The following is a 25,031-nucleotide window of genomic DNA, read 5'->3' on the forward strand; positions in this document are numbered from 1 at the left end:
ACTGAGAAATCAAACTGGAATAGAGCTGGAAGCTTTCTCTCTGCTGTCTAGAGTTCATTGAACCAAAAGGAAGGTGCTGTTCAGGCTTTTTGTCATCAATAATCGTCCTCAGCTGTGGACCCTTGAGTGCCACACTGTCAGCTTGCTGGACAAGGTGTTCCCTGTACTACAAACATAACATGATGGTTAGGGGGTAGCTAACAACTTCCTAATTGGTTGGACACTCGAAACGTAGCAGGAGGTCACACCTAGTGCTGTAATAGCCCATGGCCGGGGAAGTCATAGGCCCAATGAGCAAACATACTACTGTTGTTTGGCTTAGTGGACATGTTGTCACACTACCTTACTCAATATTTAATTTATGCCCATAGATTAGTGATGCTGTAAGCTTTGGTCATTCTCTTGTAATAGGTGGTAGGTTCTGCAGAGACTCAAAGCTGAAAACAAAGAACCGTGAATGCTCAGCCTTAACTGGAATGTCTTCATCATCCCCTTCAAAGGCTCGGGGGACATCACAGAAGAGGCAAAAAGAGTGTTATATCCAGAGGAAGGTGAGGAATAGCATGGGCTTTTGTCTTCTGTGCATGGCACAGCTATCGTACTTTTGAACTCTCAGTAGCTGTGATTACCTGCATAATATCTTCAGGCAGTTAATGGTTGCTAAGGAGAGAAAGACAGATTTTCTTTAGTGGTGTATCCAAGGTAAGTTCTCTTAGTTCCTATATAGAGACCTACTCTTTTTTTTAAAAAAAAAATTATTTATAAATTATTTATTTATTATCTATACAATATTCTGTCTGTGTGTATGCCTACAGGCCAAATGAGGGCACCAGACCCCCTTATAGATGGTTGTGAGCCACCATGTGGTTGCTGGGAATTGAACTCAGGACCCTTGGAAGAGCAGGCAATGCTCTTAACCTCTAGCCATCTCTCCAGCCCCGAGACCTACTCTTAAAGTCATTGGGTCACAAAAGAAAAAGACATAAAAGTAGAAGGGGACTAGTTGGGAAGAGAAAGAGAATCAGTGGGATGAGAGGGGACTAAGAGAGGGCAGTAGGGGATGAGTGTGATCAAATATGTTTAATGTATATGAAGATGTCATCCATTGTTATGTAGGACTAATTTTCTTAGTTAGGGTGTCTATTTGTTGAAGGAGCTGCGGGCTGCTTTCTGCCACCCAGCTCCCAGCTGCCTGGCTAGCTTATGCCCCGAAATAACAACACACAAACTATATTCATATAAACACTGCTTGGCCCATTTCTATTAATGTGTGTAGCACCACGAGGTGGTGACTTATCTTGCCTAACCCATATTTAGTAATCTGTGTAGCACCAGTCTTACCGGGAAAGATTCAGCACGTCTGACCTGGCGGCTTGCTTCTTCGCATCTGCCCTGGAAAGCAGCGGCATGGCATCTGAGCTCACTTCCTCTTCCTCCCAGCATTCTGTTCTGTTTACTCCGTCTATCTAAATTCTGCCCTATCAGATGGGCCAAGGCAGTTTCTTTATTAACCAATGAAATCCCACATCATCTATTGCTGTGAAGAGACTCCTTGATTACAGCAACTCTTTTAAAGGAAACATTTAGTTGGGGTGACTTGCTTACAGTTTCAGAGGTTCAACTCATTATCATCATAACAGGGATCATGACGGCATGCAGGCAGATATGAAGCTGCTGTTGTAGCTGGGAGTCCTACATCTTACAGGACCAGGAAATTGACCGAGACACTGGGTGATAGAGCATAGGAAATCTCAAAGTCCATTTTCACAGTGACACTTTCCTCTCACAAGGCCATACCCACTCTAACAAAGCCACACCTCCTGATAGTGTCAGTCCTATAAGATTATGGTGGCAATTACACTCAAACTACCACAGCAATACACACACACACACACACACACACACATATCACATTCAGTTAATTTCTTCAAATATTTTGAGTCTGTTGTTTATCCTGCATTGCTAATCTTGAATCATAAGGAGCTAATGATTTAACAGACAAGGCAGCATTTATACTAGGAATCATTTAATAGGATGTGATACATAATTTATTGTCAAACGATTGATAAAAATCTCATGAAAGGACGATTAATTCTGTGCCAAGATCTGCATAAAAGCAGACAGGATCTTCTGCAAGGTGCCAGAAAATAAATGCCAACAGCATTACAAATCCTCAATACTATTGCAAGTATTAGAGATGGAGATCAATAGGGAACCTGGGGATATGTGGTCAGCACTTGTGTAGAGGAAGAGTGGAGTGCAAGGGTGCAGGCGGTGGCCTGTGACAAGGTGCTTTTTGTCCTTTGCTTGGAAGGATAGGTATCAGGTGGAGGCCAAAATGGGAAGAAGGTGTTATTCTGGGAGCAGGTGAGAGTGAGTGAGTATAGGGTTATGTGGGGGACAGTAGAGTGCTGATGCAGCTAGACAGGTGAGTGAGTCGAGAATTGATCACTAGAACTGAATTCTCAAGTCAAGCAAACAGTGGTGATCCAGGTTGGATACCCTTGGGGAGCCTTCCTTGATCTCTCTCAGTCTCATTGACTGCTCCTTTTGGAGGCCGCCACTTTGTCTTCAAAGTGTCACTAATTTCCAGGTTTTTCCTCTTACTGCTGAGTTGAAGATTACACCTGCTTGTCTGGCTGGCGTTTGTCTGTCTGCTTTCTGCATCCACTGTTAATTACTAAATGTAGAGCCACCAGTTTACCCAAGCCAGCTTGTTATATTCTGTAGAAGGTTTGACTTCTGACAAATTTATGATGGATACATAAACTTTTGGTGTTTTGTTTTTTTAATTTTTCTGAGGCAGGATTTCTTTGTGTAGTAGCCCTAGTTGTCCTTGGATCTTTTTCTGTAGACCAGGCTGGCCTTGAACTCAGAGATCTTGGCCTCCTGATGGCTGGGTTTAAAGGCGTGGCACCTGGCTTTAAATTTTTTGTTTTTGTGTTATATTGTACTCATTCTCATTCTTTTGTGGAAAATTCAAAACAAATAAATACTATTTGGTAAAACATTTGATAAATCAGGCTTTTATTTATAAAAGTTGAATGAAGAAAACTAAAATTTAATGAACATGTCACAGATACTGTTATTAATTACTCTGAATTGTATCTGAGGATATGTTAATACTGTTGGCATTTATTTTTGAAGGTTATTTGTGTCTCAAAACTTGAGTTTGTATGTGTGTACGTGTGTGTGATGTGATGTGTGTGTGTGTGTGTGTGTATGTGTGAAGTGCACATGTGCCACTGCACATATGTGGAGATCAGAGGACAAGCTTGGGTATTGGTCCTAGCTTTTTAACCTTAAACTTGAAGAATTTACAGTTAGCTACTCCTGGTTTGTTTTTTTGTTTTTGTTTTTGTTTTTTTTTTCTTAGTCTGGGTTGTTGTTTGGGATTTGAAACCAGTGATTCTGGAGGCTTAGCATAAGAGAATGTGTGAGATCCACAGACCACCTATGCTGAGCCTTCAGGAAGGCTCCACGGGAAGCGCTGAAGGAAGGAGACACCTGCAGACTGGTGACATCCTTCCTCTCCTTCCATGTCTTTGCTCTCACTATGCACTTCTCCTTTTCCATTGATTATAATTTAAACATGCTTTTTATTTTATGTTTTGTCTGCATTTATGTCTGTGCACGATGTGTGTGCTGTGTCGTTTTGGTCTAGAAAAGGCTGTCAGATCTGGAACTGGAGTTACAGACTGTTATTAGCTGCCATGTAGGTACTAGGATTCAAAATCCTGGTCTTCTACAAGAGCAGTTCTTGCTTAACCACTGAGCCATCTCTACAGTCCTATTAATGTTTTTTGATACTAGGGTATAATGGTACTGCCATGTTCTTTTAATAAAATGAAATTTCTTTAAATGCATTATATTAAAATGGAAATTTAAGTAACTCAAGCTATAAGCAGATAATATGAGACCCTCTGAGGCATTTTCTTATCTTTTTAAAAACAGGTCCCTAGACTTTTTATGCAACATTTGTAAAATTTTTGCATGTATTTTCTGTAGGAGGAAGATTTAAAGGGTTTTCACTGAGACTTCTCTTAGATCTAGGTAGCAGAAAACAGTTTAAAGATTCTATTTTCCTAGTCCTAGAAATCCATTCATAGGTTACCACAAAACAATCATTCCTATGGGATGTTTGCTATAAAACTGCAAAATAGGCCTTTCTAAGTAATTCCTATGAAGATATGATATTCCAGTTGCTTGTAGAAGTCCTCATGCGGGGAATATCCAAAGGATTAGCCTATACTTTTTTTCCTTTTCCAAAATGATATAGTTACCACAAAGAGACCACGTACTTTAATCTTTATAAATATGAGGAGGGTTAAAACTGTTCCATGCCCATCTCTCCATGGATGGCTGTGGATGTTAAGATGCTCTGGTAGTTATCTAGTATGTTCCATAGACAGCCAGGGAGATAAGCGTCACTAAACAAGACAGTATAAAATCGTGAAATATAAGGGCCTCGCGTAAAAGTGCAGGTCACATGTATTAGGGCTCAGTGAGAGGAGGGATTTGATCTGGGCATGGGAAGAGTAGAGCAAAGTTGGACATAAGGAAATAACTTTGAGTGAAGATGTGGAAGTTACTATGCTGTTTACAGTTGATCAGTGGAGAGGCAGCATTCTTTTTAACAGAATGAACTCTTTGTCCTGGGGCATCCTGGCTTCTCGTACTGGCTGTAAGCTACTGGGCCACTCTGTGCTATGGTTTTGGTTTTTTTTGTTTTTGTTTTTTTTTAATATAAGAATCCAGACTATGTCCAGCTCTTGGGCCAGTTTCTGTGGCCTTTGAAGGTAATGTTTTATTGGAGTGTAGTCTTGTGTCAATTTGTTATTGTTTATGGCATTACCATGGAAATCACAAAGCTTAAACTATTAATTTGTTTTTGAGATAGGGTTGTGTTATATAGCCCTTGTTGGCCCCCTGCAGTTCAGGCTGGTCTAGAATGCCTGGCAGGCTTCCTTCTGCTTTCCAAGTGCTTGGTTGATAGGCCTGGGCCAGTATGCCTGACACTGATCTGATCTTTGAAGGAGAAATTGCTGATCCCTGAGTTAAAGAATTACAGATTTAACATAAATATGTTGGAAACCTGTTTCCAATTTCTGTTTAGTTGTGCTTTGGAGAAGGGAGGCCCACGATTGGACAATGTTGACAGCACTGACATCAGAAGTATGGATCTCAATACACAACATGCAAGCACACATAAAATGACTGATTAAAAAATGTGGGATTATTAGCATGATTCTTCATTATTCTCTTCTTCCCCCCCCTCTTTCCCTCTCCCTTTCTTCCTTTCTTCCTTCCTTCCTTCCTTCCTTCCTTCCTTCCTTCCTTCCTTCCTTCCTTCCTTCCTTCCTTCCTTCCTTTTTGTTGTTTTGTTTTTTCAAGAGAGGATTTCACTATGTAGTTCTAGCTGTCATGGAACTCACTGAGAACCAGGCTTGCCTCCATCTCACAGTCATCCTCCTGCCTCTGCCTACCAAGTGCTGGAATTAAAGGCGTGCGCCACTACACCTAGGGGTAGGGAAACTAAGTACAGTGGAGGATATCAATCATCAGGTTTGTAGTTGAGAACAGAAGTTAATTTCTAAGCAATACTCTGTGCTCTAGAAAAGTGTAAGTGCATAGATGGATGAGACATCAAGAAAAATAACTATGTCATGGTGATGAGACACAGGGAGACATGAAGTATGGCAGGAAAGTGACAGGAGGTGTTAATGATGCATCCGAAATAGGAATCCTTTATCAGGAGCTAGGTTCTCATAGAAGGCAATCATTATGGTTTTGACATGTTGGATGTGTGACATGGAACATATGAAAGGTAGTCAGGAATTGACTCTGCCTCTGGGACAGGGTCTGCTTTCCAGGGAGAGTAGGAACCGCCCTACTTATTCATGTCCCTTTCCAGACCGTGGGAATTGAGGCTCCTCCTCCCAATCCAGGCTTCCTTCTTCTGGTGGCCCCTGTAGAAGAAGACCTAAGTGGGTCAGGCTGATGAAAGACTGTCCGTGTCTGAGACTTGGCTGTGGGAGAGCACGAGGCGCAGTGCTCAGACGGTCTCCTGAAGATGTAGCGCACACTAAGCCTTCGTGCAGAATGCAGACCTTTCCATTTATCACAGAGGCGCATATATCATTAGTAACTGTGGGGAAACATTAGATGTTTGCCTCATAAAGTTGATTTGAGATGAAAACTGACAGATATCCCATGAAACTGTATGTTGTAGTCATGAAGTGACATTCTGGTAAGTCTCTACACCAAAACCACTAGCCATAATCATGACTCCACACTGGTGGCCTTAGATGTCCTGACCAGACCTCCTAAGCTTCAGTCTACTTCATCCTTCTGTTGAGTGGGAAGACTGGATCTAATGAGACTATGGCATAGGGAAAGGAAAGCTGTCAGTCATTAGTAAATTCAGACGTATTGGAAAACTGCTAGGCCAGCCATCTGAGGTCTAGAGTCGGACTCTCACTATATAACGGGGAGCGAGAACAAGGTAACTGAAGATGACTGTCAGAGTGCTTAAATAGTCAAATAAAATAGGAATCCTACTGAGTGGACCTAAAGGTCTCTAAACTACATCTTCATCTGTTTTGTGGTTGCAGCTAGACTTGCTTAAGAAAAGCTGTATACTGAGAGATTTTAACAGAAGGAAAGTATTTGTCTATAACCCAGCCCTTGGTCACTGAGCCTCTGATTGTGGATCAGCTAAGACTGCGTAAACTGCATGTATTAGAAAACGGAAGTGAAATAATGTCAGAGTTTATTCTCTCTGTTACAACAGATCCTAGGGCCGCAAGATTCTTTGGTGGGTATTTGGTGGGTCCTGTTTCTGTTTCCCTAGCCAGGATAACACTTCAATTCTAGACCCCTCTTTTCTTACCCACACGGAAGGGAAAGAAAGAGCAAAGGGTGTCTGTCGGAAGCTGCTTCCCGCTTCAGAGTGCATCCCATTGGGAGCTGGTGATTTGTGGGCTGGTTAATATCTGGATGCGGCCATCAGAAGTTGTGCCTTCTGCCTTTCCAGTCAGCCTAGACCCCCCCCCCCCAATAATTCTAGCAGGTTTTCTCAGAGTTTTGGAAAGGGAAGAATTGGGCAGTTTAGTTAAAAAATCAGCTAGTCATGATGTCACACGCCTATACACTCAGGATACTGAGGCAGGAAGATCAGGAATTTATGGCCACCCTGGACTATTTAGTTAGATCCTGCCCCTATCCCGAGAAATGGAAGTTACTGGTAATAATAGTTATAATAATTATTGTTGAGCTTTTACTAGATACAGTTGCCCATCTGAGTGGTTTGTCTGCATCCTTCAGTTAGTTAATCCTTAGAGAAACCCTATCATTTCTGTGGTTTTGAATGACTAAGCTGAGGACTACTTAAAGTGACACAATTGTGAAGTAAAGAAGTTTAGGCTGTAAGTCTAGATGATGTATTCTTACCACAGTGTTATACCAGTCAATAAGCCAAGCGCTCATAGCTTAGAGGTCAAGAAACTAAAGCTCGGAGACTGTAAGCTGTTTTCCCGAGGTAAGACAAGCTGTCAGCTGTGAAGTGGAATGTCTTGGCTTCATTTCTGTCACCAGTCTGCTGTTCCTGGGTACACCATCTCATCTTTGTCCTCCTATTTATCAATTAGTCTTCTTAAGAGGGAGCTTGTTTGGTTTCCTATTGTTTGAAACCCTGGAAATAATAGTCTTATTTCAGAATTCTTTCTTTGGCATGCAGGCTTCTATGAAGGAAGGGTAGCTTAGTGGTACAGAGGGTGAAGTTTAGAGCCACAGTGACTGTGTTTGAGTTTTACTCCCCTGATCTGAGACGACTCACCTCTCTTTTGTATTCTAGTGGTCTCATCTGTAAAATGGGTTAATAATAGTAGCTATTCCAGAGGCTTCTGGAAGGAATAGATGAATTTGCAAAATGAAACTGCTTAGCATGGTGTATAGCACGTCACTAAACAGTTTCTAATCTAATATATTATTTATAAAGATGGACATTCTGAATTAAAACTAACACATTTCTGTCACCTGGTTATGCTGCTCACTGAGTGTATAGAATACGAAAAAAAAAATAGCCTTGAAGTGCCTTTGCTTCTCATGCTGATTAGAATATTAATGATACTGAAGATTCTATTTTTTCAGTGCTGGAGCTCAAACCCGGGGATGGGTAAGTGCTCTAGCATGGAGGAAGACTCTCAGCCCAATTTGAGATTGTTTTTAGTATTTACACCAAGTCCAGGGGTCAGTATTATGTCATTCACCGTGGGTTAGTTTTGTGTTATTATTTATAAAATGAGTGCTTTTACTGAGATAGCTCGAAAAGTATGGTACACATCCAAAGTCCTGTTAGTGATGTAAAAGTTTATGCCATGGCTTTTAAAACTGGATCTTCGTGACTTTCAATTTTTTCATGTCACATTTTTCAAGCACTATCAATTACCCATTAAACTGATAATTTATCAGAGGAACAGTAATGTAATCATTAGCGAGATGCCTGGGTGACAGCAGCACTTACCAGTCAGATAAGGACTGCCAGCGCAGGATTGATGTCATGGGAGCAGCTTCTGGGCAGCGTTTTTGCATTTGCCTCTTCCGTTGGAACAACGTGAGAATTAAATGCTTTTAAAGGGAACCGGCCCATCTCGGTTCATGTGTGTCATTTCAGCATCAGAGAAAATGCTGCATAATACTAGGATGACAGCCCCACCTCTGATGTCAGCCAGGATGGTACGATCCTCTCCGAGCCTCTGCCGGCTTCCTGCTGCTGCACTAGGGGAATGGTTACATTAAAGCTAACTCCCGGCTTCTCAGTTACCTCCTTGGAAGTAGTTTTCACAATTGTAGCAAAGCCCTAGAGTGGCTGTTTCGGTAAGCTCCCAAGGTAGAGAGCTCCTGAGGCTGAGCACAGCAGGGGAGCAGGCTCTTCTGCCTTTGTGAGAGGCTGAGGCTGCAGTTCCTGGGCTCCGCTCAGCGCTGCTTCCAAGTGCTCAAAGTGCTTCCATTGACATCACCGTGTGCAGTGCAGGGCAAGAGGGGCCTCCAGGAAATTTGAAACTAATTTGCTTCCAGTTGACTAGAACAGCACATTTTGCATTAGCTCGTTTCTTTTCTGGTTAACTTTTCTCAAGCGTTAAACTGATGAACTGGGCATTTTCTATGATCAATGGGTAACTGCTGGAGCTACAGTAATCTCTGTGAGTAACCTCTATTTGTAGGTCTATGCAGGCAATAGCTTTTATTTATCTATCTCTGTGAAATGCTGCTGTGACATTTTCCGTCTGTATTATTGACTGCTTTTGCTTACTGCTGTTGTCTTTCCGGCCATCCCAGTAGGAGACTTCTGGGGGTGAGCCCAAGTTCTGCTGAATCCTGCTGGCTATCTAGAAGAGCAGACTGCATTCATTCTGCGGTGTCCCTGCCAACCAGTCTTTAATTCCCTCAGAAAACAGAAAGATACCATGGTGCCTCCAAATGCTTTGCCCAGTACCTCTCTTGCTTAGCTTGGAATATTGATTTTAGTATCTGATGATGAATTTTCCAAATTTTATTTTTAAGTAGAGAGTAGAACATTGTGCTTACCTATAATTTTATTTCCTTTCATCCCTCTGTCCCAAGCAGTTTTCCCAGGAACAAGACTTTCTATCACCCTGGAGAAATAAGCTCCCTGTTTGTGATGCATTGTACAGGCAGAAGGAGGATAGAGGCTACTTCTTACTTTAGAGAGCTGGTGGGATGGGATAGGGGAGGAGTTTCTCTTAAAGAACCCCAGCTCCTTTACATCTGCATGTCTGAAGCACAGCTAGGAGGCTAAGTAGCTGGGCTGAGGAGGCCTTCAGAAGTGGCCCCAAATGTTCCCAGCGAAGTTGACACTGAGGTCTAGTGTCCCTTGGAAGAAGCACTGTCTGTGTTATTCCTCAGTGTTTCTTTCCTGTCAGAAACATTTTATAGCATTTTTAAGATTTATTTCTCTCTAGAAAAACTGAATTTCAACGTTCTGTTCATCTTTCAATGGTAGATTTACTTAGAATTGTTTGTATCAGTTTGTGGGACGAATCCTGACTTTAAGCCCTAAGGTTTCTGCTGAGCATGGAAGCCTTGGAGATCAGCTGAGGTTTGGTCCCAGTCTCTGCTCAGTGAGGCTGCTTGGTTATGCTGACATCTGCCTTGCAAGGCAGCAAGCAGCTAAGGAGTTCACAGACTGCGGCTGGTTATCACTGCTAATAACCCTACTACTTGCCACTCGTAATGATTTTTAAAAGAATTATATAGTATTTTGGACATCAGCTTAAATTCCTTCACTGTTAAATTGCTTAATGAAAATGCACAGGAAAAGTTTCTTCTAATGTTCCCACATCTGTGCTAACTTCAGCAAAAGAAAGCCTGGTCTAATCAATCATGTTATGGAGTTAGGAGTTCGGTGTGAACTTTTATTCTTTTAAGAAACCTAATAAAAACTAAAGTGATATGAAGAAATTTTAAAACCAGATATTAGAAGCATAGATTTAGAAATAGGAAGAAGTTTAGAAAGTGGACAGAATGAATAAAATACAGGGGAGAGAAGAGGTAAGGCTAAAGGAAGAAATCTGAAGTGTGGGCCTAAAAAGCAGCTAGAGGCAGACAAAACTGGGGAATTATTCAGGCCGAATAAAGGAGTCCAGTTTTAAGAAAGCTATGATTACAGATAAGCTCCTGCCAAAAGGTTTCGGCAGGGGAGCAGTGCTCTGTGCATTAATGCCTTGCTCTGGTCTCATCCCCTGACCTTCCGAATGCTGTCTGCTGCTCTGTAGTTGACAGAGCTGCTGAGACTGACTGGCATGGTAAGCTACTGTCGCTCCTGTAGGGATTAGGACTGAACGAGAAAAATTAGGTTCTGAATCATTAGCATGTGGGGTTTAGTTTGTGGTAAGCACAGCTGTAACTATTAATCACTAGGGGGAGAATGTCCAATTAATGGAACATTCTGTATTTGTATGCACACGCTAAAAGCTTGAATAAGGCTTGGCAGGTCTTTCCTGCCCTTTGAAGCACATAAACCTTAAATATGCATGCATTTAGAGAGCTATCAGCATCCATAAAATAGTGAGTATCGTCCACTGTATATGGTAGTCTTCTCCAAGATATGACTTTTATTTGGATGAAGAGCATGTCCCCAAATATAATGCACTTGAATTACTCATTTGGCAGTTTTGCATTACTCGCTCTCATTTTCTGATTTTTTTTTTTTTATCATACCAGATACATTTTCTACTGCGTGGCAAGGGGATTAGATTATCCCCTGCTTTGTTTTGGTGCAGCCCTTTCCATAGCATCAAGGGTGTGAGTGTGCATCTGTTTCTGGAGAGGTTATTGATCACTGCTTTTCATAGATAAGATTTATAGCTACTGATAGGCAAAATGTGCTTGAGGTCTTTTAAAGGCTTGATTTTTGTATTTGTTTTGCAAATGAGGCATTTGTTTCACAATCTTTGATTAACAAAATTACAGACTGAATGGTCAAATTTGGCACTCTTTCCCATCACTGGGGATGAATTGCTTCTAAACAAGTCAAAGCCTTTAGCTTATTTCTGCAAAACTTCCGCTATTAAAATAATTCAAGAATTTATAGTTTTCTTATATGTTATTGCAGTTTGAAACAACACACATAAGAAGAGGGGGGGACAGGTTTTGGTGACTAGATGACCTGTGATTTATAAAGGATTGAGAATGTGATGATCTGTACTATTCTCAGAAAAGAGATTATAGACTGTTATTGCAAGCTCACTGGTGCCTCAGCAGAGTGAATTTGGTCATTTTTTTAAACAAGTAATATACCTAAGAACATGAATAGGAAACTCTGGGGGAAAAAGAACTCTGTTTTTATTTAGCACAAAACCTTATTTCTCTCAACCTTTATCTTTTAAACTCCCATATAATTTATTTAAGGACTATTAGATAGTAATGTTTACGTTTTTTTGTGGTCAAGATCACTTTTGCAATTTCGTGTAAGGGTAGTCACTAGCTATGTGAGCAACACTCACAATGAGCTCTACTCTCAGGGAGGACAGTATTCCAGCAAAGGACCTAAACCTTGTGCTCTTTGAAAAGTACCCCAGATCACTTGGGATAAGGGCAAACCCACATCAGAATGAGGAAGCTAGGAGTGGAGACGTTTTGACCTCTGGAAATTTTGGTTGGTTGTCTAATCTATCGATTGAACTATTGGAACTTCCAGCTAGGAGGTAAAAACTTGTAATTTTTTTTTTAAAGAGCAAAAATGTAGTCACTTAATTTTATATTGTCAGAATGATTTCTAGAGGGCGGTGTAGTTTCTGAAGCGGAATTGCTCATGCTTCACTGTGTCTGAGTCTCTGGCCTGATTGATTCATTATTTTAGTGTGTGTGTGTGTGTGTGTGTGTGTGTGTGTGTGTGTTGTATGTATGTATGTACCCAGGGCAGTTCATGCAGAAGTTTCAATTGCTCTCAGCCTTATCATGCCTTGAAATGGGATGTCTGAACTGGAAGTCTGCCGTTTTTAGGTAGCCTGCCTGAATGCTAAGTTCTCAGAATCTTCCTGTTGGGACAGGGAAGTGACTCAGTGGGCGAGGGCACATGCTGCCAAGCCCAATGGCTTTAGTTCCATCCCCCAAATCCACCCCCATGGTAGCAGAAGAGAAACACTTTATGCAGGTTGTCCTATGAGCTCTAGAAGCATGTCATAGTATGCCTTCTCCCAGACAAATAAATAAATACATGTAAAAGAACTTAAAAATGCACATATGTCCGTCCCCTAGTGTTGATGTTATTGGCATGTGTAGCAAAGTCAAGCCTGAATTTTTAAAGATGTATTTATTTTTATGTGTGTGAATACTTTACCTATGTGTGTGTGTGTGTGTGTGTGTGCGCGCGCGCGTGCACACATACCATATTCATGCAGTGCCTGCATAGACCAGAAGAGAACATTGGGGTTCCCTGGAATGAGAGTTTCAAACAGTTGTGAACTGCTATGTGTGTGCTGGGAACTGAACCCAGGTCCTCTGCAAGATCAGCGAGTGCTGTTACCACTGAGCGATCCCTCCACCCCCACGCCTGGCTTTTGATGTGAGTGCCAGGGAACTCCGGTCCTTGTGCCTGCAGTGTGAGTACTTTTGCTCCCTGGACCATCTCCACAGCCCCTCATTAAGTCTCTTGTTTGAAACCCTCAAGTTTCTGCCTTGGAAAGTCTGAGCAGTGCTTGTGTGCCGTCCTTCTGTGTCATGTGTGTGTTGCTCGTGTGTGTGTTGCTGTCCCAGGGTCATACTGAGTACAAAGCTTTAGGGCAGCACCTTCAAATCAGACTGTGTGTGATGCTTGAAATGATCTGTCTATATAGAGTAGTTTGAGAGCTGTTAGTGATGTATATGGAACACTGACTGAAACTTAATAGTTTCTAGGTTTATTTATTTTTATTTTGTGGGTATAGGTATCGTACCTGCGTGTATGTCTGTGCACCGTGTGCATGCCTGCTGTCTATACAGGCCAGAGGACGCCATTGAATCCCCTGAAACTGGAGCTACAGAAGGCTGTAAGCCACTATGTGGGTGCTAGGAATTGAACCTAGGTCCTCTAGAAAGAGTAGCAAGTGCTCTTACCTGCTGAGCCATCTCACTTAATACAGTTAGTTTAAGTGGTCAGATGCATATATGGCTATTATATTGAACAATACAGGCTTTACTTGGTGGTCAGTTGTAAAATTTCTACTTAATGTGAACAGCCTGGCTAGCATCATGCTAAATTCTAGAAATGCAGCTAAAGTTGTCTTAGTTGATCTTTACCACCCAGTAAACTCTGTCTGCAGGCATTGTGTCCAGAAGGAATCACTGGCTCATGAGCCCTTGATGGGAGGAGTCCTCTGATCTTCTATGCTGCTCTTCTCCCAGTGTTTAACTCGTACTTAGTACACAAGAGAACCTGGCTGAGACGGTGAAAAGATGAGCCCACTCTAAGTTGGGACAGCTCTCTGAATTTCCAGCACTCCCTGTTCAGGCTGGGAGTATGTGTCATGTTTACCTGTGTTTAAGGAGGCATTAAAAAAAATTGCCTTGAGTTCTCCTAAATGACATCTGGTTGACTCTATGACATTCTTTATTTCACGTAGACAACAGAATGGCCATTTTGCTAGGTTCTAGTGTTGTAAGGGATATAATAGCGAAGAACAGACCAAGTGCCCTGTGGACTTTATATTCTAATGGTGACAAAGAAAACCAAGGTAGGTTCTCTTCCTAAAATCTACTGGGCCCAGGTCCCAGGAAACAAGTGTGTAGAATTCATAACTGTGCATCCCCAAAGGATCTCGGCTGGATGTGGCCGTCATGTTACCCAGGGAAGCTCAGGTCTTGCTGCTCAGAATCATTTAAGAAAGATGCTTTTCTTTTTTTCAAGTTTCAGTGACCAAGTGTCTGGTACATGTGCCAAATGGTCCGTGGGTTGGTTTTCTTGGAACCGTTTTCTCTCGAGTTTGCTAGCCAGGGTGGAAGAGCATATTTCCTATACTGGTTCTCACAGAGCATGCTAGGAAGGCTAGTCTGTGAGACAGGCTCATTTCCTCGCCACTGAAACACATGGTGCTTCTATTCCATCATTTTATTGCAGTCCTTTCCTTGGCTTTCCGAAACAGATGGCTACTTAATACAGAGTGTTAAGCGGTGCTAAAATGATCTTGTTAACATTAAAATTACCCTATTTCTTTCTCAGTGTATTAAATTAAATTTAAAGCCAGTGGGCTTACAGATCACAGGAAAGTAACTTTACCAAATACTCTGAAACATAATTTATTGGAAGCTTTGCCAAATATAAAGGTAGTAGGTTAGATTTCAGATAGAAACTTTGAATGAAATAGAATTTCCTCGCGGTATAGTCTTTCAGCGAGTGAAACTCTTCTTCCATTCGCTTCTCTCCCACATATATCTTAGACTATATTTACATTCTTTTAAGAGGGAAAAGAAGTGCAGTTAAACCATGCACCTGCTACTCCCGTTCTGTGAGTATGTGGTTTATATTCAGGTAAGCGTTAGAGTTCTTTTTAATAGCCAATCCCCGTGTCAGATTTGGGCAGAACTAATTCAGTAAGGCTTTCTGCTGAAAGAAATGTTGATTGGGGTCTTATGTGAGTATCAGACTGGGGGTGGGTGCAGTTTAATTTGGGAGAGACAGTCCATAGCAGGTAGATGAGGGCAGCAGTGGCTTTGGTGGGACATGTAGAAACTGGTTAGGTGCAGAGGAAGGGAGATGCAGATAGATATAGATGGTGCCTCAGGAAAACACCCTGATGGGTAGCAGCTCTGGTGTTTTTGTTTCGACCCAGTCCCTTCTGCATGTGCTCTGCCTCCTGCCCTCACCTCTGCTTTTGTTCAAGCCTTTGATTTTCCTGAGTCTGTTTATGACCATTCTTTCTCCCCTTGGGCATCTTTCACTTTCCACTCATGTCTCTCTGCCTCAAATATAAACATCATGTCCGACAGTGTGCTTTTGGATTCCCTGTTTGTCACCTAGCAGGTTATAGGTAGAAAGGTTTGCTGAGTGAGTGAACGAGTACCAGAAACAGGGGCAATGTTTCAAAAGGAAGCAGAAGAAAAAAGCAAAACCTTAAAATAAAATAAAAAATTTGCTTATTTTCTTTCTTTCCTTTTAAGAAATAATTATAGTAGTATAATGATTTCCACAGGAATTACTTCCATGGGATAAATACCAGATCCCATGGTAAAGGTCAGGATTAATATTTTGCAGTGTTTTGTTTGTTGTTAATGGCACTGGTGACGAGAAATACCAACAACAGCAGGAAGCAGCTCTTGCAGTGTCACAGCAAAGGACACTTTGCATGGAAGACCTGCTAAGTCCGGGGACTGTCCTCTGAAGGGCTCTGTGTGGTGCCCATGAAAGTGGTTTGTCTGTAGACACTACTACAGATAGAAGAGTGTTTGTTCTATTATTTTTGTTAACTTTACTGCTATTAAAAGCAGTGACCTCATTACTTAGTGGCATTTGAATCTTCCCCACCAATTTTTGCGGGTGAAGTTGAAGACTTGGTCTTGTCTCTGGTTAGAGACTCTGTTTGGACTGCTTGCACATCTCTGTTAACTCCTTGGCCCCCTAGACTAATATTTGCCCTTGACTGTCTGTGCCAGTCTTTACTCACTGAAAAGTAAATGAAACTTATTAAACCAGATCTTTCTAGAAAGTAAGTTTAGATCAGGAGAGCTTATGGAGTAGTAGAGCCTGCAAGGAGTCCTGCAGGATCCTTCTTTCTACTTTCTCATTTCCTTGGACCAATTGCCAAGTTGTGTCAAGCATCACAAACCTTTCCTACACTTGGTGTATTTCCTTTTTCTTTCTGAGTGACATTTTGATAAATCTCCCGCAATTGTGGAGAAGGACTTACCATATTTTTTGAGAGCCCATTTCTCTATTTCTCTTGGTTACTTCCCTGGCCAGTGCTTATTATCATGCTTGCTTGTTATAGATGGAAAGCTAAGCTGTTAGGACAAAGTAGGCTTTCAGAAGATGTCAGTTAACACTTCTTTGTTCTTCTGAATGAATTTTACTTAGTGGATTTTAGTATGTGTATGACTTTGGTGTCCCTATGGTAGAATTTCTTAAAATACTTCATGGTAGATTAAAAACTGTAGCTGTTTAGAAGATAGAGAAATGGCTCATTGTTTAAAAACCCCTCTGCCCCTCTAAAGGAACTGTTTGGATCTCAGCAGCAATGTTGGAGAACTCAAAACTGCCTCTGCAGCTCCCAGGGGATGGGGGCACTCATACAGATATAGTGGATTCTCACGCATATATACACAAATAAAATAATGCATCTTTAAAGTCGTAGCAGTTTGAACCCTAAAATGTGAGTTAACACTATGCTTCTGTTTCATGTATGTGAACAGCTAAAGTTCTGTTGGCATTTCCAGTGAAGGAAAGTGCTTTCTTTCTTTCAAGAGTTGATTATCAAAGAAAGGTTTAATTAAAAGTAGTGAATTGGAGTTAGATCTGGAAGGGTAAAAATAACGTGATCATTTGGGATGAGAAGAAATGTGTCAAGTAAAAAAAGACATTGAACAAAGGCAAAGGACACACTGGCAGCAAAACAACATGTACAGTTGCTCTGGAAAGCCATTCCACACCTTCTTAAAACGTGAGAAATACGTTCAGCAGCTGACCATAAATCCCACTCTTAACCATGAGAACTTAAAATATATGTTGATACAGAAACTTATGTATAAATTTGTTATATATAATAGCCAAAAGGGAAACAGCCCCCAAATATTTGTTAGTTAATGAGTGAATAAAGAAAATGTGTTATTCTGTGTAATTAAATGAAATTTGATGAAACAGTGTAATAAAATTCTGACTCATATTACATCTTGAATCTTCCTGAACACAGTGTTGTTGTGACATAAGTGAGAAGAAAATGCCAATATTATATGAGTGTGCTTATATGCAGTGCTCAGAATACTTATGTCCATAGAGATAAAGGCTGGCACTTAGTAGGGACAGAGGAGAGACCACAGTGAAAAGTAATGGCTAATGGATTTGGGGATTTATTTGGTAGAGGATGATAAAGTGGCAATCATTGCATAATTTTATGACTATATTTAAAACTACGTAATATTAAAAGGGAAAAATCAAAGTCCGACTATATTATTTTTAAAAATATAGCATCTTTTGGATTGTTGTTTGTTTTTTAAAGACAGGTTCTACTATCTTTTCCCAACTGGCCTGGAACTTGAAGACCAGCCTGGCCTTGAACTCACTGTGATTCTTCTACTTTTGCTGCCTGGGTTCTGGGATTAAAGGCTTGTGCTAGCATGCCCAGCTAAAATTTATAATGTTTATTGAATTTTTTTTCTCTGACAATTTCACACATGCATCAGGTGTGTTCTGATTATTGTAGTCCCCACCTTCTCTTCAGCCTCCCGCCCCGTTACTCCTTTCTTAAGGTTCCTTTTCCATGTTCAAGGCTTACTTTGTTGTTTTTATTTTGCTGTTGCTTTGAGTTTAACCGGAATCATTTGTGTGGTCTTGGGTTTGGAACTATCTGTTGAGCCTGGTGGGCTTCTCATTGGGTCTACAACCAAAGACAGTGACTGCCCCATCCCAGAATCCATCAGTAGCCAATAACTGATCAGACAGGGTTAGGCCAAGAAGTCCTGTTCCCTTATCCATGATTGACTGTTGGTAGGCCCAGTCTTGTGTAAACTATTGCAGCGGGGCACAGCCACTGTGATATTATGATGTGCCCAGATGGCAGCAGCTTTTATCCCTTTCCCTGTCTTTTGGCGCCTCTCTTCTGCAATGATTCCTGAACGTTGGAGGGGGTAGTATGAATGTCCCCTCTAGGGCTAAGCAGTCAAGTGTCACTTCTCATCACCTGGGCAGCTATGCACCATGTACCTCTGCATTCACCCTTGTTCTTCGCAGACAGGGTTCTCTTGATTAGGTCAGAGAGTAGCATTTTACTTTGCATATAAATATAAACACTTAGAGGCCACATCTATATTCTTTATTGAAAAAAAATAAAATGTCAATCCAATTGTTTAGCTGTCTTCCTTTCCAAAACCAAGGTTTGGAAAGTTGCTTCCTTTCAGGGTTAGGAAAGTATGTATGACTTACTAGTTTTATCACGAGAATCTGTAATTACTTCAAGGATATGCCTGAGATTATATACTGTTTGATTCAAACTTAATGTTGGAAATATATTACAAATTGCTCAAGGTGGAATACAAAACAACATATATGCTCATGAATACTGTTTGCCAAATTTTAGTATGCAGGGAATACTATATGTCGTAGTAACACGTGCTCTCAAGTTACTCCATTTTGTTGATGCCCCGGCCAGGTCTTTCATGCTACTCATGTGTGTATAGTCAGATATTCATTAACTATTTTCTAAAGAAGAAGCTTGTAGCTCTGCAGCGGCTGGTAAACAGCAAAAGTTCTTTTTCATAAAATAGAAGTTAGTATACCATAGATAATGATTTTCCTGATCCTGTAACAAAAGCCAAGTTCAGAGGGAGGTTGGATTCTGACCTAAGTTATTATCTGTAAAAACTTTGATTTAAAGGTTTCATGCATCGGAATTTTCCTATCCTCAGGTCTCAATGACTGATATTGGGTCTCATTTTAATAGGGAAATATAAATTTTATTGATTGTAATAAATATTCTAGTTACACATTTTCCCTTGCTTTATATACTGGAATTTATCATATGATACAATTAAATTTTATGCAGTTGGTAGCCTTATATGTGGACTCTCAAAATGTTGCACTCATGGAGCAAAAGGTAAAATGGTGGCCATCAGGCTGGGGATAATGGTGGGGATTATGAAGATGTCCCTCAGTGAATACACAAGTTCAGTTTGCAATAAATAAATCCAAGAAATTTCTTTTACAGTATAGTGACTACAGTTAATGAGTACTTGAAATTACTGAAAGAGTAGATTTTAAGTATTTTTAGCAATATATATATATATATATATATATATATATATATATATATCTCCAGTATGTAAGGTTAATTTAGTTATTCCACAATGATATAGATGTCAAATTATATTGAAAAATTTATGTAACTTTTATTTATCAATTAAGAAAATAAATAAAATGGTGGTGGCGCATGCCTTTAATCCCAGCATTTGGGAGGAAGAGGCAGGTGGATCTCTGTGAGTTCAAGGCCAGCATGGTCTACAGAGTGAGTTCTAAGACAGTCAAGGAAGGCTATTACACAGAGAAACCCTATCTTGAAAAATCAAAAAAAAAAAAAAAAAAGGCAAAATAATTACACAGTTGAAACCCTAAAAACCCTTATCAGCGTGTGTTTCCTCTTACGTTCTGACTTCACTGTCACTCTTCAGGGAAGTTTACAAATGTCTCCATCCCTAGACAGTGACAGGGAGGAACAGACTTCTAGCTGGAAAATATTCACGGAGTTGAAGTAAATACTGCCTTTTCTGAGGTCTACTCTCAGATGTCATGGCTTATTTGTAAGACTGCCCCATATCAATATTTATTATTTCACCAGTGGTATTTGGATAATGATACTTGCCATAATTTTAATATTTGTACGTATGAAGGAACTGAGTCACTACAGTCTCATCTCTGGGATTTCCTGGGGAGTAGGATTAATGTGGTGCAAGTATTTAGCCTGCCTCCTCCTACGTAGAAACGTCTGTGATGTTTATGTAGGCTGAATAGAAGGGGCCACTGCAGGTTATAGTAAGTGTGTGTTACAGCCGTGAATGGAAGGAAAGAGTAAACAATTATGAAGAACCTAGCATGTATGGTATTTATTAATATGCAGTAGACTCTGAGGTCATGTTTCCATTCTGTTCCATTCTTAGGTGATCATGGAGGAAGCACTTTACTGCCACCAGCTGTCACAAACGAATTTCCAGAATATGGGACCATGGAAGGAGGAGAAGGCCTTAAAGCCTCTCTAGACCTTGATGCAAAGTCTCTGCCATGCTGCTCACCAGAGCAGCAGGCAGTCCACCTTCTTGCTGGACAAGACTCTGTGCTCAACAGTGTTACAGAAGGACCAAATGATGCCTCTCAGTGTCACCCTCAGGAACAAAGTTTACAGCCCATTGACTCTTTAATTTCTGCTCTGAAAGCTACAGAAGCCAGAATAGCTTCAGGAACATTTCAGGCTACAAAGGTACTGGACAAAGATGCTGATTTTTCAGTTCAGCAGGTGGATAAAGAGCTGAGTACTGCCAGTCATAAGTCTCAGAGAGCCCATAGAACATTCCCTGCTGGCCCAAGAAAATCACCAGATTTACCTCTTTCAGTGGAAGTACCAACAGAGGGACATTTTTCGTTGAACATCCAGGAGGATCTCACTGCACTCTTACCTGAAGAAGCTCAGGCGGAACTGTCGCAGATAACTAATTACAGGAGACAAGGACCTCTCTGGGTACAGGAGTCAGTATGTCCTGTGTCCTCCCTGCGGAGCTCAAGAGGGAGCCATAACCCTGTGGACAGAGTTGATGTTCTGAAAGATCGGAGGTCTGATCTCGTAAGGGAGCACCCTCGAGGATGTGATTCCGGTGGCTTCATGGGACGTCAAGGCCGGATCAAACATGTAGAGTTTCAAGGAGTAGAGATTTTGTGGACAGGAGAGAAGGCGGAGACCCAGCATCCTGTAGGCACTGAGACTTCACCAGAAAGGACGGCTTCTCCTGTGAGCAAGGAGCTTGCCAAAGGGCCAAGCCATTACAGCTCAGCTGCTGGTTTGTGCAGCAATTCTGTTAATTTAGTTGAGAATGTCTGGGATGAAACCTGGAAAGTTCCTTCAGCAAGGCCTGGCACGAGCTTAGGGACATTGTCCCCTGTGCCTCTTGGTGAGAGTGGAGAGGATGAAGTCTTCCTGAGGGAAAGCAAAGAACACCTTGAGAAGAACCTTGATATTCAGGGAGATAAAGAAAGGTGAGCAGTAGAGTTGCCATGTTTTGTGATGCCTGGACCATGCCTTAGAAAATTACTGTCCTGGCTTGATGCGGGAGCCTACCGCATAGGCCACTTATCCTAACAGCCACTGTGCTACCTGGAGTCAACTGTGATGTTCAAAAATATTAAATGGAGATTTCTAGAAATCAATAATTCATGTTTTATATAGCTTTTATTACTGTTTTATTATTGTTGCGGTTGTTCCATTTGTTATGATTATTAAATCTCTTACTATGGCTAATATGCTGTAACTTTATTCTAGCTATGCATGTATCAGAATGACATATTTAGGAATTGTTACAGTCTTTGGTTTCATACCAGTGTCAATGTATCCCTGTGCATAAATGGAAGGGCTGCCATACTTTTTGCCCTTGTTGTCACAGAATGGAAGAGAAAGGATTTGATCTAGGCGTTTCTAAGACAGAGAAGTCAGCATGTAATAAAGCTGTCTGTTAGACAAGGACCAGGGGAGCAATACTGAAGAGACCAGGAACAATAAACCTTCCAGATGTACTTTTGACACGAAAGACTAAAGCCTACTGACATATCCTGTGTGGTGATGGCAGCCCATCTGTGACCTTCCTCTGAGGAAGAGAAGTGTACTGCAAAGAGTGTGCAGCACAGCATGCATGCAGCCTACAGTGCAGGCCGCTCTCCTGTGTGCACAGAGAAGCGTGGGCTTGAGGGGCCATCTCAGGTCAGAGGTAAACTAGACTCCAGTTCACTTGTTCCATGATAGCACAGACGAATTCCTTCTTTTCACAAATGGCATGCATTCTGATGTGTGGCCTACCTAAGTGAACTTTACATGTCCTGGTATTTTCTGACCTTCTCTGTTTCTGTCATCTACGCCACCTTAGAGCTTGGTTATATGGAAGGCCATTGTTACAACAGGTCGTTTGTTGTGTCCTGTGCTAATGTACTTTGATGTGAGCCTTCTTTTCTTCTGTCAGTGCTCATAACACATGTTATAGTTCATCTCAGTGGTTCTCAACCTGTGGGGCATGACCCCTTTGGGGGTTGAATGACCCCCTTGCACAGGGACCACCCAAGACCATTGGAAAAGCCAGACATTTGCATTATGATTCATAACAGTAGCATAATTGCAGTTATGAAGTAGTTACGAAAATAGTTTTATGGTTGGAGGTCACCACAGCATGAGGAACTGTACCAAAGGGCTGCAGCTTTAGGAAGGTTGTGTTGTAATAAGAGCGGCGGGGCTGCGTCCCCGGCACCCGGCTGCCCTCATAGCTTATGCCCCAAAATAATTACATGGAAACTATATTCTTTTGAACATTGCCTAGCCCATTAGTTCCAGCCTCTTATTGGCTAGCTCTTACATATTGATCTAACCCATTTCTAATATTTTGTGTAGCACCATGAGCTGGCTTACCAGGAAAGATCTTAACCTGCGTCTGTCTGGAGTGGGAGAATCATGGCGACTCATTGACTCGGCTTCTTTCTCCCAGCAATCTGTTCTGTTTACTCCACCCACCTAAGGGTTGGCCTATCAAATGGGCCTAGGCAGTTTCTTTATTTAACCAATTAAATTAACTCCTCCATCAAGGTTGAGAACCATCTGTTTATATGCTAAAAATATGCTAAAGGAGTGTGTGTGTGTGTTTATGTGTGTATGGATGTGTCTTTTCCATTTAAGATAATATTCCTTTTGGGTGACCATTAGGATCACAAACCCCTAGACTTCTATGAAAGGTAGCCTTGCTACATGGCTGTGAAATGTGCACTTTCAATGTTGTTTGGACTAGCCATCCATTGCTCCCACACCCTTTCCTTCCCTTTCTTTTTTGACTAGAAATGTTTTCAAGTTGCTTGCTGTGTCCCTGACCCTGTTAGATGCTGCACATAAGAGTGAGGAAAGTATATGAGATCCCTGGTCTGTAGACTTTAGTGCTAAATATACCAATTGACCACATAAGCACTTTCTAGGTACTGTGAAGGGAAAAGAACAGAGATCTACTGGAGAGATAAACTTGAATGGAAAGAAAGAGACAGGTTCAGGTGGCAGCTTGGATAAGATCTTTCTGTAAACACGCTAATTAAGTGAGACTTGAGAACTGAGGCAGTTGGCCAGACAGAAAATGGGCAATGAGGTCTGAACAGGATCTTTGTTTTATGTAAAGACCAATGAAAAAGTTTAAGAGGTATAAGCCTGGAAAATTATTTGCTACACAGTGGAATTACAGTAAGTTAATACCAACAAAGACCGTCATACCATTGAGTGCGGATTCTGGTAACACCTAGGAATCATTTATGAGGCATTTAATAGATACTTCTTATTTCTGCTTTATTTCCCGTTTATAGGAACCAGAGGTGCAGAGAGGTCAAGTAAAGTCACCTAAACTTGCATAGAAAGTAGGCAACGCTGCTATAAATCAGTCCCGTGTTTTCTAACTGTTGACTTGCTGCTCTGACCACTGGCTTGTCTAAGTTGTCTGAATGTTCATCTTAATATTTGAAGACCATCCTGGATATTAATTCTTCACATCTGTATGGTTCCACACTCCTTCATATTCATGTCCAAATTATATCTAGCTTATTATGATTGTGGTTGTCTTTATAAATGCCATGTTTATCAGCTTTTTTAAAAAATTCTTTTTTTAAAAAGATAGCTTTCTCTTCCCTCTCCCCTCTCCAAACCCTCCTATGTACCCTTCCTTGCTTTCTTTGAAATCCAGTCTCTTTTAAAAAATTAATTGTTCTTAGATGCATATATGTTGCATATATGGAATATACATGGATATTTCTAAATACATAAATACAACTGCTCAATCTATATAATGTTACTTGTATGTATCATTGTTGACCTCATATGGTACTGGATAACTCATCAGTAGGAATGTCAAGATACACCCAGAAAATCTCATGAACCTGACTGCATTAAGCAGGAACTGAACAAGGGCAACAATAGACATGTTAATGTGGACAGGAGCAGGGGTGGAGAAGACCAGGAGACCTTAGCCCTCTCCAAAGCACCCAGGGAAGAGCACAACTATTGTTAGCTCTTTAGTAGTTTACTCCCCACTGCGAACCTAAAGTCTGTGCAGTTCTGCTTTGTGTCAGCAGAGGGCAGCAGCTGGATTCAGACAGCTTCCTTCCCCAGAGCTTCTGGTCTCACTCAAACCAGATGTAGCCAGGGAGAGTTCAGTGCATTTTTACTGATTGTTTACTGTATCAAGTTTACATGATACTTATATGCTTTTCTTATAATTAATGACGATAGTTATATGATCTGGACATGGCTGGTTGAAAAGAAAATTACTATTTGTTTCCAAGTATGCACTATTGGAAGATGTAGGAAACTAGTTTGAAACTTTATTAAATTATTTACAGATTAGTGATATGTGTGTTAATATTTTAACCTTGGGTTGGAGATTTAGCTTAGTAGTTAAGAGCACTTGTTCTTACAGAGTACCTGGGTTCAATTCCCAGTACTCACGTAGAGGTCCACAGCCATCCATAAGTCCAGGTTCAGGGGATCTGATGCCCTCTCCTAACTTTTGTGGGCTCGAGATATACATGTGGCACATACATACATCATACACAT

The 25,031-nt window shown here is 41.1% G+C and overlaps 1 protein-coding gene across 3 annotated transcripts in view; it reads left to right on the plus strand.

Moving 5' to 3' along the window:
* The window catches only part of Psd3 (pleckstrin and Sec7 domain containing 3), a 439,685-nt gene that overhangs the window by 148,650 nt on the left and 266,004 nt on the right, over positions 1-25,031 (plus strand). For 2 of the 3 annotated variants that reach the window (XM_057753140.1, XM_057753141.1), the window contains exon 3: positions 20,359-21,445. In XM_057753140.1, coding sequence (XP_057609123.1) covers positions 20,359-21,445 — 1,087 coding nt within the window. Of the gene's footprint in view, positions 1-8,847; positions 9,204-20,358; positions 21,446-25,031 lie in introns of those variants that run through there. The other variant, XM_057753142.1, reaches the window with a different exon arrangement.

Source organism: Chionomys nivalis, chromosome 20 (assembly GCF_950005125.1).
Source record: "Chionomys nivalis chromosome 20, mChiNiv1.1, whole genome shotgun sequence".
Lineage (NCBI taxonomy): Eukaryota > Metazoa > Chordata > Mammalia > Rodentia > Cricetidae > Chionomys > Chionomys nivalis.